This window comes from Melampsora larici-populina, assembly GCF_000204055.1.
Source record: "Melampsora larici-populina 98AG31 unplaced genomic scaffold MELLAscaffold_35, whole genome shotgun sequence".
Taxonomy (NCBI): domain Eukaryota; kingdom Fungi; phylum Basidiomycota; class Pucciniomycetes; order Pucciniales; family Melampsoraceae; genus Melampsora; species Melampsora laricis-populina.
Genome location: NW_006768799.1, coordinates 922,312 through 939,995, shown reverse-complemented (window position 1 = coordinate 939,995; position 17,684 = coordinate 922,312). Strand labels below are relative to the sequence as shown.

General features: G+C 39.8%; 4 protein-coding genes across 4 annotated transcripts; 3 read left to right on the top strand and 1 right to left on the bottom strand.

The window, feature by feature from the left end:
- Positions 1 to 2,403: 2,403 nt before the first annotated feature.
- Positions 2,404 to 2,862, top strand: MELLADRAFT_124585 (uncharacterized protein; the record flags this gene model as incomplete). Its single annotated transcript, XM_007413210.1, has 1 exon — positions 2,404 to 2,862. The coding sequence occupies one exon, from the start codon at positions 2,404 to 2,406 to the stop codon at positions 2,860 to 2,862; it is 459 nt and encodes a 152-aa protein (XP_007413272.1).
- A 1,512-nt stretch (positions 2,863 to 4,374) lies between these two features.
- Positions 4,375 to 4,794, top strand: MELLADRAFT_109322 (uncharacterized protein; the record flags this gene model as incomplete). The annotated part of the gene is made up of 1 exon (XM_007413211.1): positions 4,375 to 4,794. The coding sequence occupies one exon, from the start codon at positions 4,375 to 4,377 to the stop codon at positions 4,792 to 4,794; it is 420 nt and encodes a 139-aa protein (XP_007413273.1).
- A 2,047-nt stretch (positions 4,795 to 6,841) lies between these two features.
- On the top strand, positions 6,842 to 9,233 carry MELLADRAFT_109321 (family 90 glycosyltransferase; the record flags this gene model as incomplete). The annotated part of the gene is made up of 6 exons (XM_007413212.1): positions 6,842 to 7,566; positions 7,634 to 7,905; positions 7,995 to 8,302; positions 8,373 to 8,436; positions 8,520 to 8,521; positions 8,592 to 9,233. The coding sequence occupies 6 exons, from the start codon at positions 6,842 to 6,844 to the stop codon at positions 9,231 to 9,233; spliced, it is 2,013 nt and encodes a 670-aa protein (XP_007413274.1).
- Positions 9,234 to 10,008: 775 nt separating this feature from the next.
- On the bottom strand, positions 10,009 to 14,332 carry MELLADRAFT_75321 (uncharacterized protein; the record flags this gene model as incomplete). The annotated part of the gene is made up of 10 exons (XM_007413196.1): positions 10,009 to 10,319; positions 10,395 to 10,632; positions 10,716 to 11,978; positions 12,075 to 12,364; positions 12,392 to 13,170; positions 13,246 to 13,469; positions 13,544 to 13,753; positions 13,825 to 13,886; positions 13,987 to 14,131; positions 14,231 to 14,332. 10 exons carry the CDS (start codon positions 14,306 to 14,308, stop codon positions 10,153 to 10,155), a joined length of 3,456 nt encoding a protein of 1,151 aa, XP_007413258.1.
- Positions 14,333 to 17,684: the final 3,352 nt, after the last annotated feature.

Sequence of the window (17,684 nt, the reverse complement as noted above, 5' to 3'; positions counted from 1 at the left end):
TTGCTTGAAGTATGATGCTCAGTAAGACTGGAAATGTGCATCGTGATCTGGGCCTCGAGAGGGAGATCATCTTACAAGCAGCTCCACAGCTCTGAATAGCTCTGAATATACTCTATGTACATGCCCTCATTACAGCCTGCTACTGCCTACTAGGTAGTTTTTTTATTGTCGAATAGGTGGTTACACACCAGATTTTCCCCGTCGGGGACCCGTCGGGAAACTGGTTTTTCCAAATCGTCAGCCCGACTCCCGACTCGCGGGGATCCCCGACCACCGGGGGCTTCAAAAGCTTCGCCCGAACCCCTTACCGATCGGGGGCCCCGTCGGGGTCCCCGATCGGGATTAGCTTCGGGGCTCAGGCTGATGACCGTGTGAGGACTCGCGTGGACCATATACAGGGAATTTGTCGCAAGCTTTTCTTGAATGACTGTAGACAAGATTTTGAACAAAATGCTTTAAGATTCACTCAAGTTCCAATTTGTTGATGATAAAAAACAACACTTCTAATCATTCAACACCCCTACCAAAGAACTATTTATGTATGTGTTCACTATCATGCAACTTCATGCCCACCATGAAGTAGAGAGAAAAACCTTTATGGGAATAGTAGACAAAAAAACATCACATGTGTAAGATTCACACATTCTTGACAACAGCTTTTGGTTTCTTTTTTGGGTTTTTGATCTCTATTCTTATCCATTTCTTTTGTTCAAATTTCCTTTCAAGTTTTTATTCAAGTTGAAGTAGCATGAGATGATTTCTAAATTCAACATTGACTTGTTTGATTTTACTTTTGACCCAGCCTTTTCTCCACCAGTACTGCTGTTCTCTGCCTTTCACGTAACCTCTTCTTTGACTTAAAGTCAACTCACCTCACTGTTCAAGATATTTTTACACAATTGACAAAGATACAAGAAGGTATATAAGGAGTGAATGATAAATAGGGAAGAAACTCAACTTGATTCACTTCCATCATGTGATCAGGGCTGTTTACCAAACATGCAAACTCTTGAGAATTGGAGTGGCTCAAATGGTGTTGACACCAGACAAGTCCATTGGTTGAAAGGACCTTGAGAGTCCTTAAACCAAAAGATCTGGGATACATATGGTAGCATTGCACATGTCAGTTTCTTCTTCCAAGATTGGCAGATGACCAATTTGCATGACAGTAACTCACTCACAGATTCAAAGGCACAGTGAATGCATGCAAAGACTTGTGCAGTGATTGTGTCCAGCTCTGTGATTTTAAACGCTCAATGGGTCACCAAATTGTCATGCCATCTTCCTTAAGGCTACGAAGAGGATTTTGAAGATTTATCAAATAGTCTAAATCAGAAGTTGTATTCTAGATAATGAGGGTCCAATCACAATCCAATATGCAGTCTCTTGGGTGTATCTTGAGATTGAAGCTTGTGTTTGTGCTGGTATTTCTATCACAGTGTCTGGCCATGCATAATATGACAATTATCTCATAATTCTATGTCTTAAGCCTTTTCATGAACATATTTCTCCTTGTCCCTGGATGATTTAACTTGAGATCTTCAGCAACTATCAAGTATGTAGACAGGTGATGATTAGTCAATGAAATGAAAGCCACACAGTTGAAAAGGGGTCCCACATGGATTGGGGTAAATGTGGGTAGACACAAGAGATTGGAACTTGTTAGTCAAGTGATTTCATTGGGGTGAGGTAATGTTGGAATGAAACTTGTGAGACTTGAAGACATAAAGATCTGTCTGATGTTTTTCTGATGCCTGTTACATTCTTGAATCAGGTCAGATGAGATAAGATCTTATCATTTTTTTGTCAGATCTAATCCTACAAACCAGATGGCAATGATGTAACAGTTTGAAAATCAGAAACCCAAAAGTAAAATGGAAACAGAAAGGAGACTTGTGGCCAGATTTCTTGGCCATATTTGGTATACTTGATACTTGCACATCACTGCAGGAAAAAATAATTTAAGACTCAAAACCCTTCCAGTCTCCCCTCTTTCAGATTGTGAGGTATTGTTGGAGTCACTGTACATGCACAATTTTGGTACATTCAGGGGCGGTTATTTTGTCACTGTAAGGAATTATTGCAGGCTTATAAGTAGCTGTGGTTTTGGACCATTCAATTTCCCCTCCATCATCTAAAATTCATACTTGCATTCTTTGAACAAGCCTCATTATTCCAGTTTGTTGCTCCTCTGTCATTCTTTTGCACCTGCTCTCTATGTGTACTTCTTTGACCCCCACTTTTTTGACTCTTTTAGGTAACCTTCCGACTTGTGACCTTGAGATTTCTACAGATACACCATCCAGACAACCACTCTTGGAACATATAGTGAGTGCAAAAAAATCCATGGACATATTTCAAGCCTTCACTGATGATCTTGAAAAAATAGATGTTTATCAGATCATGATTTGGTGCAGGTCATTCAATTTTTGTGCACTTCAAGCTCTACTGGCACTACCATGCTTTCATGTTATTATGTGTGCAAAGCAGATTATGTTGTTTCATGGTGAAAACCTCAAGGTAGTAGATGAATTGGGTCTATCATGGAAAGCCACAAATCCTCAATTCAAGTATGTAGGATCATCAAGTGGGCGTTGCATCAAAATTGAGGCAGAGAACTGGAAGGTTCCCCATTCAAGCCAGGACCGCTGGCAGACTTTGGTAGTTGCTTCAAAGAATGAACATTCCTCAATGCTACATGAACTTGCAATTGAAGAGGATCATATCAGGTTTGATCACAATGGATTATCTGTGAACTTGAGGATCACATTGACAAATGCTGTGGACAGGCCACCATCTGTGGATACCTCCCCAGAGCCCTATTACACAGTAACCAGGGCTTCAAGTTCAAATGTAAATTAGTAGTTTTTGTTGACTGACTAGCTTCCGATGGGTACATAACTGGAATTTCTATATAACTTCCTTAATACATGATCTTGATTTTGAATATCATTTATTGATGCTTTGACATAATGTTATATCAACAACCTTGGTTTTTAATCACCTTGAGACCTCACCATTTCTGTCTTCCAATTTCTCCAGAAAACCAGAGATTCAGGGCAGTCAGTCACCCTCAAAGTATCTATCAGTCTGAATTGTGTTGCTTTATGTCAATTTGGACTACTCAAATTTAATGATTACCACCCTGATATCCTCTCATCTTTATGATCCAATCATTTGAAAACTCTTTGTGGTAGATCAATCCTTGTATTCCACATGTTCAGGGAAGTTCATATGGTAGACACATCATATCACTACCATTTTCTCTTGTTATTCCTTATGCAAAAACCATATATCTACTAGAACAACCAATCACTGAAACTCTCCTGTTGTTGAAATCCTCTGGAAGTGGCTGTAACACCCCCAATTTGAATTACCCCAGTTGATTGATGTCTTATATTTGTATCGAGATATATCCCGCATATGATCAATTTTATAGATGACATGCTTGGCATAAATGTTACAATCCTTGAAAAGATGCGCCTTGTTTGAGAACTTGTTGGCTTCAATCTTGAGATTAGTCTGACTAGCCGGCAGATCAAAGATAGTAATAGGAATAAGTATCAAGTTGGCGCAAGATCACGCCCTTTGGAGGTTTTAACTTGTGACACTCGCGGTGTTTAGTTCAGCGCCCGAGGGATCTGATCACCGGAGAAAATAGGCATCAAACTTGGCCGATCTGAGATCGAAAAAGATGAATCGAAGGGGTTCAGCCCGCAACCTTTAGGCCAGTAGGCAGGCCATCTGAAGACCCCACAGGAGATTGGGGAGGCAACACTAGAATAAATGTTGGTACATATTTTAACGGCCTTCAAGACGAGAATAATCAGTATGTATAGATTTGAAACCGTTATGGAAACTTCTATGCCAAATCTCGACTATTTAACGAGGGAATTAACTGGATATCCTACAAGGCCGAAGACATTGAGAGTATATAAAAAGCGGTGATTGTTGGGTACTTCGAACCCACCTCTGCATCATCCTCCCTCCATTTTCGGATTCTTGCAACAAACCACAGTTTTCAGGTTGGTCTTGCCTCGATCGTCGTTCTTCGCGCCTGCTATTTACGCGCACTCGTCCCTGTTACGATATCTCACAGATATTATCCGTCTGAGCTACCTCGTCCTCTTTACAACCCGCCAACGCGCATCAATCAAGAGGGTCAAGTCTTTTGATTCCGCGACAAGTCAAGTATTCAAAGGGTTAGTGAGTCGAATTCGTGCTGGTTTTCGGCTGTAGATAGCTGTTGACAATCCCTTCCTTGGCAGATATTTCTCAAGTCTCTTGCAATATACAGTGGGTGCTAATAGTGATGAATCCCAATCATATCTCTTCCTTTGCAAGACGTTGAACGCCGTCACTGACGATTTGAACATGGACGCTTATCAGATCATGATTGGGCGCCCTTCATCAAATTCTTGCGCACTTCGAACTCTAATGGTACTAGCATGGCTTCTTATTGCCGTGAGTACGTCGGAAGTGGATTTCCTTTGGCGGACAGAAGCTATGCTATTTGACAACGAGGTAAAGCTTTCGTGGGAAGGTGGCAACCCCGAGTTCCAATATGTCGGTGAATCAGATTTGTTGCGCGGTAAGATAGAAGCCTTAGACTGGGTAAAAAACAAGTGGGAGCCTTTGGTAGTTGCTTCAAAGCGAGCGCATTCCGCAAGTCTACACGAGCTCAACCTCAAAGATAATCATCTGAATATCGATGATCCAACAGGCGTGACCTTTGTAAAATTGAGAGGGACGAAGCTTGTATCACAGTCACCAGAGTTGCTTAGTCACCTTTGATTGGTGTTGCATCGCGGAAAATGCCCCTAGAGCCTTGGAGCTGATACATTGAATATCATAATGATTCCCTATATATAATGATCAATCTATAGTCTTTTCTATCAATATCTTTTGCGCGATCTGCTGACTTGTGTATCTCCTCTTGGCTAGCTTGGTCATCGTGGTGCTTTTTTGTCGTTTCTTGGTACAAAACTACACCGGTGATTAAGATATAGAATTGCAATCTTTGTTGTGTCGCTGTGCTAGAGTGCTACATAGAGCATATCTGGTGGTTTCCCTTTTTTTGTAAACGTTGTCTGGATGAACTGTTTTTTTCGCATCTATTATCAGCAGAGTTTCACACTTTGCTCTTCCTTCCTTGTCGAACTCTATTCTGTTATTCTTGAGCATCATCTTTTCTCATCCAGACTGTTAAGTCTGTTATCATCTCAGTCTCATCAGCTGTAGCAGTTATCCAGCCTTGTCCTCTCGGATTTGAGTTCATTTCTGAATCCGTTCTCATGGGCACAGGGAGATGAAATAAGTCTTCGCGCGCAAACAGTCTATTGATCAATCATCAGAGCCTCTCCCATCCGTTAAGCTTGAGGTGATACATGTTGATATCTTTCAAAATAAATCTCACGAAGACTAACAAGCAAAAATGAACCTCATGGAGTACAAAAGTTTCATTGAACGAGTCAAAGACACGCCCTGACATACTGGGAGTCGGACTCACAATTGTTATCTCTCCCTTTGATTGTAGGAACATTTGTTTTCGAAACATCTGTAATATCTGTCTCTTTGCTATTCTCGATCACGTCTCTTTGCTGGTCTCAATCACACTTTTATCATAATCATTCAAAAAAACTATATTGAGAATAAAAATCGCCATCAATAAGCTGCCATCTAGAATCTCTAAGTTGTTCTCTTCTCTCCACTTTTAATCCAGAACCTCAAAGTATTGGTCATGGAATAAAATTGTCGTATTTCCACCAAGATAAATTCCAACTTTCGTTGGTTCATACGACTAAAATATTGTTTGATAGGAAAACTAATTCAACAGAAGCAACTACCGTTATTTTTGTGATATCTTTTTATATAAAAGTTCTTGCTTCAAGGAAGAGAAATCTCTAGGCTTTATCACAACAATCATTCAACTTACCTCGAGTCAGGTTGACAAGGGGTTTGATCACAAAGAATTCTTCATCTGATATTCAATTTGATTCTTCTTCATGAATAGACAATATGATGACAAGCTGCTTGTTGTTCTTGATATCCATAGTTCCACGGTATGTTGAATTTTGGGAATGGACAAATAATCCGGGCGAGTCTCAAGAGATGTTGAGGGAACGTAGGATGGAACGTAGACTTTGTGGTGATTCAAGTCGAAGTTCGTCAAAACATGAAGACCTCATTCCGAAAATAAACCATAGGGTTCGGAAGGGAAGTTAGAGTGGAGTCGAATTGAAATTTTGATGATGTCGATTCACTGGCGCAGAGTGTGCACTCGAACCAAAATCTGATGTCGAGTTTGAGGTATGTTTTGTGTTCCCCAATCTTTCCTCATGAGTCATGATATAAACCAGAATTTCTGTCTTTGTAAACCTAATTGTACCAGCCTCACAGAAACTCCCTTCGCCACCAGGCTTGATTGACTGTTGTAACAATTTATTCAAACCAAAGTATCTTCTTCAACTTCCATCTCATTCCTTAACATTCTTGTCAATATTTGTCCACTCAACTCTTTTCAAAAAAAGCCTCCAGCTATTTTCATCGTCTTTTCTTTCTTCCTATTCTTCCTTTGCTGTTGTTTTTCATTTCCCATTTGACTTTAACATTTTTGGCTATCATCATCAGCTATCATAGCAATTCATCATAAATCAGAGGCAAAGATCGCATGAACTGAATCAACCAGGACTATTTTACCGAGAAGGCCTACCAAGCATTCGCATATCTAGCATACCACTTTCCTTGCTTGATTCGACAGAGCCGAGAAAAACCACGAAAAGCAAAACTCATAGAGGTCAATTGAAAAGGCAATTACCGAAAAAATCACTTAAATCGAGCGATGAGAATCTGGAATGACTTCAAGAGATATTCAAGGATAGGAGAAAATCACGAAGGGTCATCAAAAGGGGAATTTTATTTTTATATCTTAGGATGGTGTATCATTTCCCTAGTGATTGGATTCTTACTCTTACCACCAACTTCAATAATCACAACCAGAGCCACAAAATATGATAAGTTTGAAAATCCATCACTTCAAACGTGGATATCATCTCTTTCAGTCCCCAAGACTTCCAAGCTTCTCGCAAATAAAGTCAAATCAGCAAAGCTCTTCGCATCTCATTCCTCGTCAATAAAACCCTCCATATCATCTCAATCAGACCGAAAAAAACAATTTAATCAGCCCTCAAATGTACTACCACCCAACCCTGAAGACATTCTCTCGCCTATTCAATTTCCTATGGTACCAATCGATACACTTAACACTACAGCAACCGGCTTAACTTACCATCCAGATGGCCGTCTCTTATTACAGTTCCCAGCCTCATCACCACTTGAAGCTCATCCCATCATGACCCTCATCGAAAGGGCTAAAGTTGAATGGGAAGCTAAAGTTGACCGTCAATCTAAAACTTTAAAAGAAGCTGTGCTAGAATATAAAAGGAGGTACGGTAGAAAACCTCCAGCTGGGTTCGATCGTTGGTTTTCTTTTGCTCAAGAAAACAAAGTAATCCTAGTAGATGAATATGATCAAATCTCTAGGGACTTGTATCCATTTTGGGCTTTGTGAGTCATGTTCTCCTATCTCTTCGATATCCAACAAAATGCTCACTATCACGCCGCCAAAAATCAGACCACCAGATGAACTACGAACTCGAGCAGAATCAATTGACCTGAAACACACCAGAACTTTTAAATTGAATTTCAATAACGGAACAATCACGAGAGAATCAGAATTAGAAAGAGCCAGCGCATTGGTCGACTTATGTTCAATGTTTAATGATCATTATACTAAAGCAAAATTACAACCTATTACCATCTTGATGGAAGAGGATGATAGTGCCCAGATTTTATTAGGCTGGGATCAATCGAGAAGATTATTTGAACTTTCAAGATCAAAACAATGTACGTCCAATAATTTGTGGCTTAAACTTTCCTCGCATTCATTCTCGAAAGAATTTTGGATTTCAAGCTAATGTGTAATACTCTTTCAGTTTTACCAAAAGAATATAAAGTACAAAATGATAGACATTTAAAAGGATGGGACGCAAACTGTCCTCCAACTTCTACAATTCGTACCAAGCAAAATCAAACTATTCCAAATAATCATTCATGGATCTATCATCATCGAAGAGCTATGGATATTTGTAATACTGATCCTAAAAGGATTGATTTACATGGTGTTACAGCAACTGCACCTCCAGGTCCAAGACCTCTAGTACCACTTTTCGCTTTCTCGAAAAATTCACTTCATGCTGATATTCTTGTGACGCCACTTGAACAATATCTATCACATTATCCTGTGTGTAATTCATGCTTCTATCTCTTCCTTATTTGGCTTTGACTCACATTTATAATTTTTCTTTGACTAGGGCAAAGAGATTCCTTGGGAAAAGAGACCATATAACAAACTCTATTGGCGAGGATCAACTACTGGTTTGTGTTTCTCTTTTGAATGAAAAATACTCATAAGAAAGATATTTACAAAAACACCTTGGGATTTATCTGATTTATCACAGGCGTAAGTCACTTGTTTATATCTGAAAGACATCAAAAACCTATCATTGATATATCCTTCTTTCATATTATAGACTGATTTTAGTGATCGAAATCCTAAGTGGCGTACATCACAAAGAATGAGGTTATACGAACTCACTCATCAAAAGACTAACCAATCAAAGATCTTAGTAGGTGGAACGAATGAAACAGATGCAGTCAAAGAGATTGAAATCGAAAGATCACTTTTAAATGAAAAATATTTCAATATCACTTTTGTTAATAAACCAATTCAATGCGAGGAACCAGTTTGTAGTCAAATGGCAAAACTAATCAATTTCGTACCAAGGGTAAAACCAGAAGATGTTTTAGAATACAAATATGTATTAGATGTAGATGGAAATGGTTGGAGTGGAAGGTTTCATAGATTACTTTCTGGGAAACATTTAGTTATCAAATCTACTATCTTTCCAGAATGGTATACAGATCGAATCCAAGCTTGGTATCATTATGTACCATCCAAAATTGATTATCAAGATTTATATGATATCACTTCTTTTTTCATTGATGGTCAAGATCATCTAGCAGAAAGGATTGCTACTCAAGGTCAACAATGGGCAAAAGATTCATGGAGAAAGGAAGATATGGCAGCTTATATGTTTAGGTTGATTTTAGAATGGAATAGGATTTATCATCGAAAGCAAGACGGATCTTCTAATGATTTTGATCTTGAGTGATTGCATATATACTTATATTTATATTATTCCTTGATTTAGTTTTGGGTTCCTCCAATATCCATCTTACAGTCTCTCACGTGACCATCTATTTCGTCATTCATTTTTCTCTTCTCAATGGCATATTATATCACTATGAACGTTTTATTGATTGCTGAGTATTTACCTCTCCTGACAAAAAGAGTGCGAGTCCTGATTCACGCAGGTTAACGGCACGATATCCTGTTGTTTCTTCATTGTGTGCGAGTCAGTAACTTTCTCTTTTCCTCTTCATTCCAATCCGCGCCAGAGGTACATACATGATTAGATAATGGTTGTTGAGCAGCGGAAGTTTGAATGGGTTCTTACTCATATGGAATTGTAATCGTAAATGAAAGAACAATTGACAAGCTAAAGACGATCGACAATCTCACCTGAACGGGTGAGATCTAATCGAATTCAACATTCTTGATGAATCTTGCAAACTTCTCAGGATGTGCTTTGCCTCAAGACCCCGGAGAGCTTGAAATAGCCCCGGGACGTGCATACAAGACAGTGAGGCTAATTTCTAAAGGTTGTGCGGAAAGTGACCAAGATTCGAAAACCTGCTTGAGGATTCTCATTTGTGTGTGCGCACAAACTTGGGCCACGTTTTCAGGGCACATCGCATTAGAGTTCAGATGAGATTGCCATTTACTCCAGGGTTTCATCAATTTCAGTGGACGATGAGCCATGAATTCTTTGCGATCGAGGTAGATCACCAAAGTCTCAAAACTGGAAGAGTCGAGATCCGACAAATGCGCAATCAGTCAATCAGCTTGGCCCATGTGAATATAATATGGATACATCTATGCATCCGTAAGTTTTTTCAAATCCATTAATCTACTGATAGATAAGGGAGATAAACCAAGTCACAAAGATTTCTAGATAATTAAGCTTAGTTTCATGTCTTTTGCCTTTTACTTGATTTTCCACCGCGATGTTTACCCCCACCAGAATCTTCAGCAGCTTTCCTTTTACTTTCTTGTTTGAAAAACTCTTTTCTGGTTTCTTTTTCACGTTCTGATCTACCGGTATCATTAGATCCAGCCAATTTTTTCTTATGTGCGTCTAACATAAACAAAGAAATGAGATTAGAGAAGTTCCGATGGATGAATTGTGCAGACCAGATTTCAATTAACTTACTTTTAGCTGCTTTTGTTTCTTTACGTTTGAGTGCTCTAACTTTTGATACAGCTTGAGCTTGTTGTAAGATATTCAATGCTTTCTTTTCCTCAGGTTGAAGTACAACTGCTCTTTCTTGTAGATAAGTGGGTTTCTTCTGTGGTTTCTGTGATTTTGGCTTTGTAGCAAATGGTAATGATGCTGATAACTTCTTAGGTATTTTAAGAGTGTTGAACCGTCTCGTCTCACGAATTATAGGCTACGTCACAAAATAAAAGTCATGAAAGATTCAAGATTAGTTGAAGCAAAAATTAGATAATGGGAAGGACCTTGAATTCTTACGCGGTAGTGTGAGTTGGCATCCACAGGTGTTGCGATATTCTGGTCACGTCGAACTTCTCCTGTCAATCGCATACCTTGCCATCTAGTCTTATTAGGTAAAAGAAGCGATGCAACAGGAGTATAAAACATCCTAGGCTTGATGTTGTACCATGCCCTTAAGAAGATCAAATCGCTCATCAAAACTTTATCTTCAAAAGTTGCTCGATAACATCCATCAGGTTTGGCGAGAGCTTTCTTAATTTGTCCTCTGATACCAGAAACAGTTCGAATTTGTGCACCTTCGAATTTCGCAACTTCTAAGGAAGTATTAAACATTCCTTTTACAAAAGCCGTGTTCTTGAAAATCTTGTAAGGCAATCCTGTCAGTTTTAGTTTTTTAACAATTCGGCTACTACCATCTACATCCAATACCACCCCAGTAGCCGAGATACGAAAGTTACTCGTTTGGTTCCCCATTCGGCTAAATGCGCACAACCCCGTGTTGGGTGCAGAAACAGGACCATAAAAGGTAGCTAAACAATGAGAATGTTCGGGTGTGTATTTTAGCATACGATTTCGAGTCCCATCGTCGAGAGAGTAAATGGGAACAGTCTGAAATCGGCGCCATCCAGCTGAAAGGATCAATGGATCGTTTGTCTTCAACACTTTCGGGTACCAACGATGTTTCTTCAACCTGACTTGTACAAATCCTTGACTGTCTTCACCAGGTAATAAACCTCCCAAAAGGAAAGGAAAATGAGGATCAAAGTTTTCCACTAGTTCTGGTGGAACACCAGAAATCTCGATCCTAACATAAGCACCAGGTCGATGTCCTTCAACTGCAATCCGTGTCTCAGGATCATCATCCGCAAATTCTTGTAAGGTGGCTTCCATCCTTCTAGCGATCTCTTCCTTTTGTTCAGTATAAAAATCTTTTTGAGCCTCTTCATCAGATGAATCATCATATTGTCGATCAAACTTCCGTTTCAATGCTTCTTTCTTTGCTAATAAAGCGTCCTTATCATCGCGAGGCTTTGGTTCAGATTGATCGATTTCAGCGCCTTCAACCTTTTCACCAGTCTCCAAATCCTCAAAATCGCCTCCTTCACTTTCGTACTTTTCATCGACTCCTCCTTCATCTTCGGCTCCATCACCCGTGATAAAAAGACCTCGAACGGCGTTTAACCACGCTTCTTGGCTCCAAACGTCTAAACTAGCAGCATCAGGTTGTCGATAGAAGGCAAAACGTTTGTTATTTTTATCTTCATCGTCGATCATAGGATGCTTTTTGGTGAGTTCAAAGAGTTCGTCTTCATCGACCTTGGGCTTTTCTGGGGCAGAGGGTTCAGGCTCCGGGTTTCCAGAAAGACACCTACAGACCTCACCAGGATCCATCGCTAGGTCATAAATTAAACGCATAGGGTTGGGTCGTGATCGACGGCTTGATGCCAGACGAGCAGCAGTTTCGGCTAGATTGTCTTTCCACCTTGGTCCTGTAGCGCTCATACCATCATCTTCTTCAGAATCAAGATGCTCAAAGCGACCATCATCATCATCATCATCATCTTTGTCATCGCTTGAGCCATTCTCCATATGTTCTTCCTGGTTGAAATCTAGCCCTAAATCTGAATCACTTTCTGCAAATGCAGCCTCTCCCGTGTTTCCCAGGCCTGATTGACCAGACGAGAAGGCCCTACGACGTAGTCGATTATCAGCTCGTGAAGAAGATCCTGTTGCTTGCGGGTCATCGTCAGGTATCGGTTCGTCTTCAGATCCCAGGCTTTCATCATCGCTAGCATCAACATCATCACTGGCATCATCATCGCTATCTTCATCATATTCATCATCACTACCCTCGGAAGAGACGCCAGAGTCCTTCGAGTCCTTCGAAACGCGCAAAGGTTTTTCTGATTTACCTAATAAACGGATTTGAGTAGAGTGGACGCTATCTCCAAGAGTTTTTTTAGATACTTGAAGATCCGTGACCATCTTCACTCCTTCTTCGATAGCATCACTATCAAGATCAGATTCTACTCCATCTTCATCATCTGATCTTTCTTCCTTTGGTCTAGAAAAATGTCCACTTGTATTCACCCAAACTGTATCACCATCAAAGACTACTGCACCACCTGCACCACCACTCATAGGAGCATGTACTAATTTATGCTTTTCTGCAATCTTTCGCCTCTTTTCACTTTCGAGAGTTGGTAAAGGACAAGGATCATTGATAGCCGACATCTTGGAGATAAAAAAGTAATCGACGCCAGAACCGGGTACGTGTACTTTAGGTGTCACCACATCGGAGGGGGGTCGCATTGGAATTCCACGTAGATAGCCCCATACAGCAATAGTACGATCGCAGGAAGGGGTAATCCTAACTTGTTCTCTAGGAGTAAGATCTTCAAACCGATCACCAAGAATATAAGGATGACTGTTACGGAAAATCAAAGGTCGGAATTTGACTACACTTATAAATCTGTACAATATAAGAATCTTGGTCAAAATGAAGTGGTAGATGAGATTATGCGAATAGAAGTCTTGAAAAACGGACCTAGTAAAGTTAACGATTTCGCGATCAGGATATCTACCATTCTGAACCCCACTTAAATAGAACATCTTAGCCCCATCATAAACTTCAGTCCAAAACCGATGCTTGAGACGTTTCTTTTGATCTTTTAAAGCTGCTGTACCTTTGATAAGGTCCAAGTGAGTAAGAACAGCCATAAGCTTAGGGAGACCATGCGATGACAAAGCCGATAAAGCCTCGAAAGTTTCCTGTTTTAGAGTAATCAAAGAACTGATCAATCACATTGTACTGATAAGAAACATAATTCCAACTTTTGACCCACCATTTCAAATCCAAAACTTCCATCAATCACAAGGAGTACTAAATCAGCTACTTTAGCAAGATCTACCATAGCACCCAAATCGTTAGGACATTCGATAAAAGTGAGTCGTCTATTTTTACCGGCCACTACTGTTACAGGTCCTTTGATTTCTGGAAGAGTAGTTTTTGTATATCTTCTTACAAGAGATCGAATCAAAGTCGTCTTTCCAACCTATAATATCAAATTTTCGGTAAGTTGAGAAGAATAAGATGTATGTAACAAGATATATTGAAAAAACTAACACCAGGCGGACCCATTACTGCTACAATTACAGGAGGTGGTGGATCATCCTTCACAAGCGCATCTAACGATCAAGAAAAAAAAACTATGAATCAGCCAAATTGAGGAATTTGCAAATCGATAATTGAGTTGAAGTCCATTTTTTGATAAAAATTACTTCTCACTTTTGCTATCTTGAACACTTGTGCCGGTATTAGGTCTTAATCCAAAAGTTCGATCAGGTAAAGGTACATGTAATCTAGTTTGATCACGTTCTACGTTCCTACGAGCTTGTTTTTCTGCCTTCCTTCCAGATTGAGGTGCAAAGGCCTACCGAAAAAAACGCAAAAAAAATCAAAATCGATGATGGTTATAAGTAAGAATGTTTTCAAGGTTTTGGTGTTCAAGAGATTTACGATTAGCGCTTACTTTTGGATTATGACCTTTCTCGGGTTTCTTCTTTTCTGCTTTGGCTGGTCTATGTGGTCTGTTGTTTTGTTGTTCCATCGTCTCTTGATGGAGTGAGGTGAGTTCACAGCCAGCAATTGATAAATTTAAAACTTTGGTTTTGATTTCACGTTTCACTCATCGAAAAAATTCGAACTGGTGACTTTCACGCGCGGCACATGACAGCGCAGTGACAGGTGGAAATATGTCACAGGCGCTGGAAATTCAGCGAGCTATGAGATGAGATGTCACATGGTCAACATACACTGTGATTCTTCTCTTGCTTCTTGACTTGAGTCGTTGTCCCTCTTGGCTGTCTTTCCATGCAAGGACTGGTGCTTGTCTCTAAAATCAAATAATTTGTAGGTGATTATTTCTGCTTATTAGATCACCACACTACGCTCTACTCACATTAGTGGAAGCTCAAAACCGAAGAAAAAGCAGTCGAATGTACTGCAAACAAGAAAACTTCAGATTTTTGTATCCAAGGGCTCATTGAGTGTATGTTGCCTTGGACTATGTGGAAAAATGAAGTATTCAAGGCTTTGTTTGGTCCTGACAAAAGTCTTGGGTCAATTACTCAGAGCATCCACTGTGAGTGGCACACAAAGAGGTCACAAATTGTTTAAAACCAAAATTAGTGCACCCTTACACGGATGCAATAGGGGGGTTCAAGTTGAAAATCCCGAGCAAAGATTTTTGGTTTTGCGGACCACTTTTTAAGTATGCTTGATGCTTAAAAAATATGATGACAGCGTGGACAAGTGCTTACATATAAGTAAAGATGGTGTGCAATAAAAAAAACAGGCTTTGAACCCTTCTGAAACAAAGGTACGAGAGGCTCACAAAAAGCATTACTTCTTCTGTTATGGATTCAACTAGAGGGAAACATTGAAAAATGGAACGCTAAGCACTAAAAAAAGTGCCGTTGACACACAATCCAAAAGACGTTTTTTTCTTCGTGGAAAAAAAAGGTCATCTTGCTTAAAATTATAAGCATCGACTTATAATTTATAAGTCACCCGAGCAGCTCTTAGAGCATCCACTATGGGTGCGTTAAGGTTGTGATTTAGCGTTAGAATAACGCTAAAATCCAGACAGGTCTACTATGGACCTGTTTTAGACATGCGGTCCGTACGACTGCGTCAAATCTTGCACTCCCCTTGTTCAAATCTACGCAAGCCTACGACTTGATTTATCGTAGACTTTTGGCGCATCAAATCGGTCAACAGCCATCAAATGATCTATCTGTATCCATCCCACTCTGCACTCACCACCTTCAATCAAAATCTTCCCTCGTCCCTCAAAATCACAGCTTGTTGATGGTAGCTGTTTACTCTGAATTTGCTAAAAAAAACGCATTTTTGTTTTAAAAAAAAAGTGATTCCGTGCGATTGATTTTCACCAAGATCGAGCAAGATGTGAGAAAGCTCGATGCTCATTGTCAAAACCTGAAGCCATCATTTTTGGTTCTTTCTGGCTACCAAGGTAGTCATCATCATAGAAGTGAGCTGGGTGAGGCGTGGTAAGATACTTCAATTCGAGTCTCGACTTTGCCATAGCGTGTATAGTGTTCTAAGAACAGATTATCGTAGTTAAATCCTACGTTACATCATCCCATAGTGGATTTCATGCGGTTAACAACTTAGCTACAACACGCATGATTAAATTTTGCGATCAGGACCGCAAAATTTACGATAAAACACCCTCAACATAGTGGATGCTCTAAAGCTGCTCGGGTGGCTTATAAATAAAACTATAGTTTGTGACTCCCGAACATTGCTTAAAATTCATTATAAGACCGATTTGTTTTAACTTGAACCCCCCTAATGGTCTGACACCCATATGTGTCCAACATATGAGGAGAGACCACATACACACACTTTGAGGTGTGGTTCACTTGTTTTCACACATGTGAAGTATGACTTTGGCCAGGTGGGCAAGTGTGAGTTTAGGGCTTGTGGCTGTATGGGATACAAAGTAAAAATTGGGATTTTTTCTCAGTGTACAAGTTTTTGTTTTTGGCTGTATTTGAGAAACTGGGAAACTGGAAAAAAAACTCCCAGTTTTTAATTTGTATCCCATAGCAGCAAAGAGATTGTGTGCATCAATTGATATATCTATGTAGGAATAGAGCAAAACCAATGTGGTGCTCTCAGAGGCCACATCCACCGCTGTTGCTATCTCAGGACACCCCATATGTTTGCATCAGAGGTCTTGGCAGTGAAGATGTTGAATTGCTTGAGAAAGGATACGGCTTTGTTTTGAAATTTCTGGTGGGTTATTTTCATGTAAGTGACACACATAAATTATGTCTTTTCTCCAAAGAACAATCATCAAATAGGAAGTATGTGTGTTTCTCTTGGAACCTCACAAGCAATAACCAGCTTGGTTTTCATGAGTCCCCAACTGACTTGTAGTTGATTGATATCTTGCTAGCAATTGCACACATTTTTGGAGTTCATATCGGGTGCTGATATCAATTTCTTGTCACATGATACAACAATTGTCACATGAATGTGACTTTGGAATCTTAAGGAATGTTGTTTAGACTCTGAGGTACCTACCTAGGGGTGAGTTTGATATGCTTATCTATAATTTATTCTGGAGGAAGTCGGATTATCATATTCCAAGTTCTTTTTGAGCTCAGATGTGGGGATTTAGGTAAGTATGATAAGCTTATCTATAACTTATCATGCAGGAAGTCCCATGATCATATTTCAAGTGTTTTTTTAAATGCAGATGTGGAGATTTAGGTCAGTTTGATATGGCTATCTTTAATTTATTCTGGAGGAAGTGCCATGATCATATTCCGGGTTTTTTTAGCTCAGATGTGGGGCTTTTGGGGGCAGTGTAAAACCAAAAGATGCAACTTGTTTACTCATCTATTGGAATCACTGTGTGTTGGTTGTTACATGTCCCTTGAACAGAAAAAACTAGCAAGTATATATTCCAAACCGTTCTGGGAACACCTACCCTAGATTTTTTGTTTGTGTCACTGGAAATACATTATCATTAGTGATTTAAGTGATAACATCTTTTCAATGACTCATCACAAGGCTATAAGTAGTGGCAATTGCCCCCCCAAATACCTGTCCATCATCCACACTTCACTTCAAAACCCTCCCCATTCAAACCTCAATGTTGCAGAGTGTATGTCCCCGGACTCAGGTATATGATCATTGTTAAGTGGAATTCCAAACCAGCCAGTTCCATGTTGTTCAGGTGTAGCAGTCGACATGGTATCCCAATCTTGTGCAGAGTGATCAAAGGCTTCTATTTTGCAATGGCTTCCAGGAATCTTTGAAATGAAGTGAAACACAGGAACCCTGTCTTTGTGAGCCCATGAGACTTTCATGTCTCCGTACTTCCAACAATTTTCGTACATGTCCACAGAATGGGGCGGTCAGTCCTCCAGCAAATACTGTACAAGGAA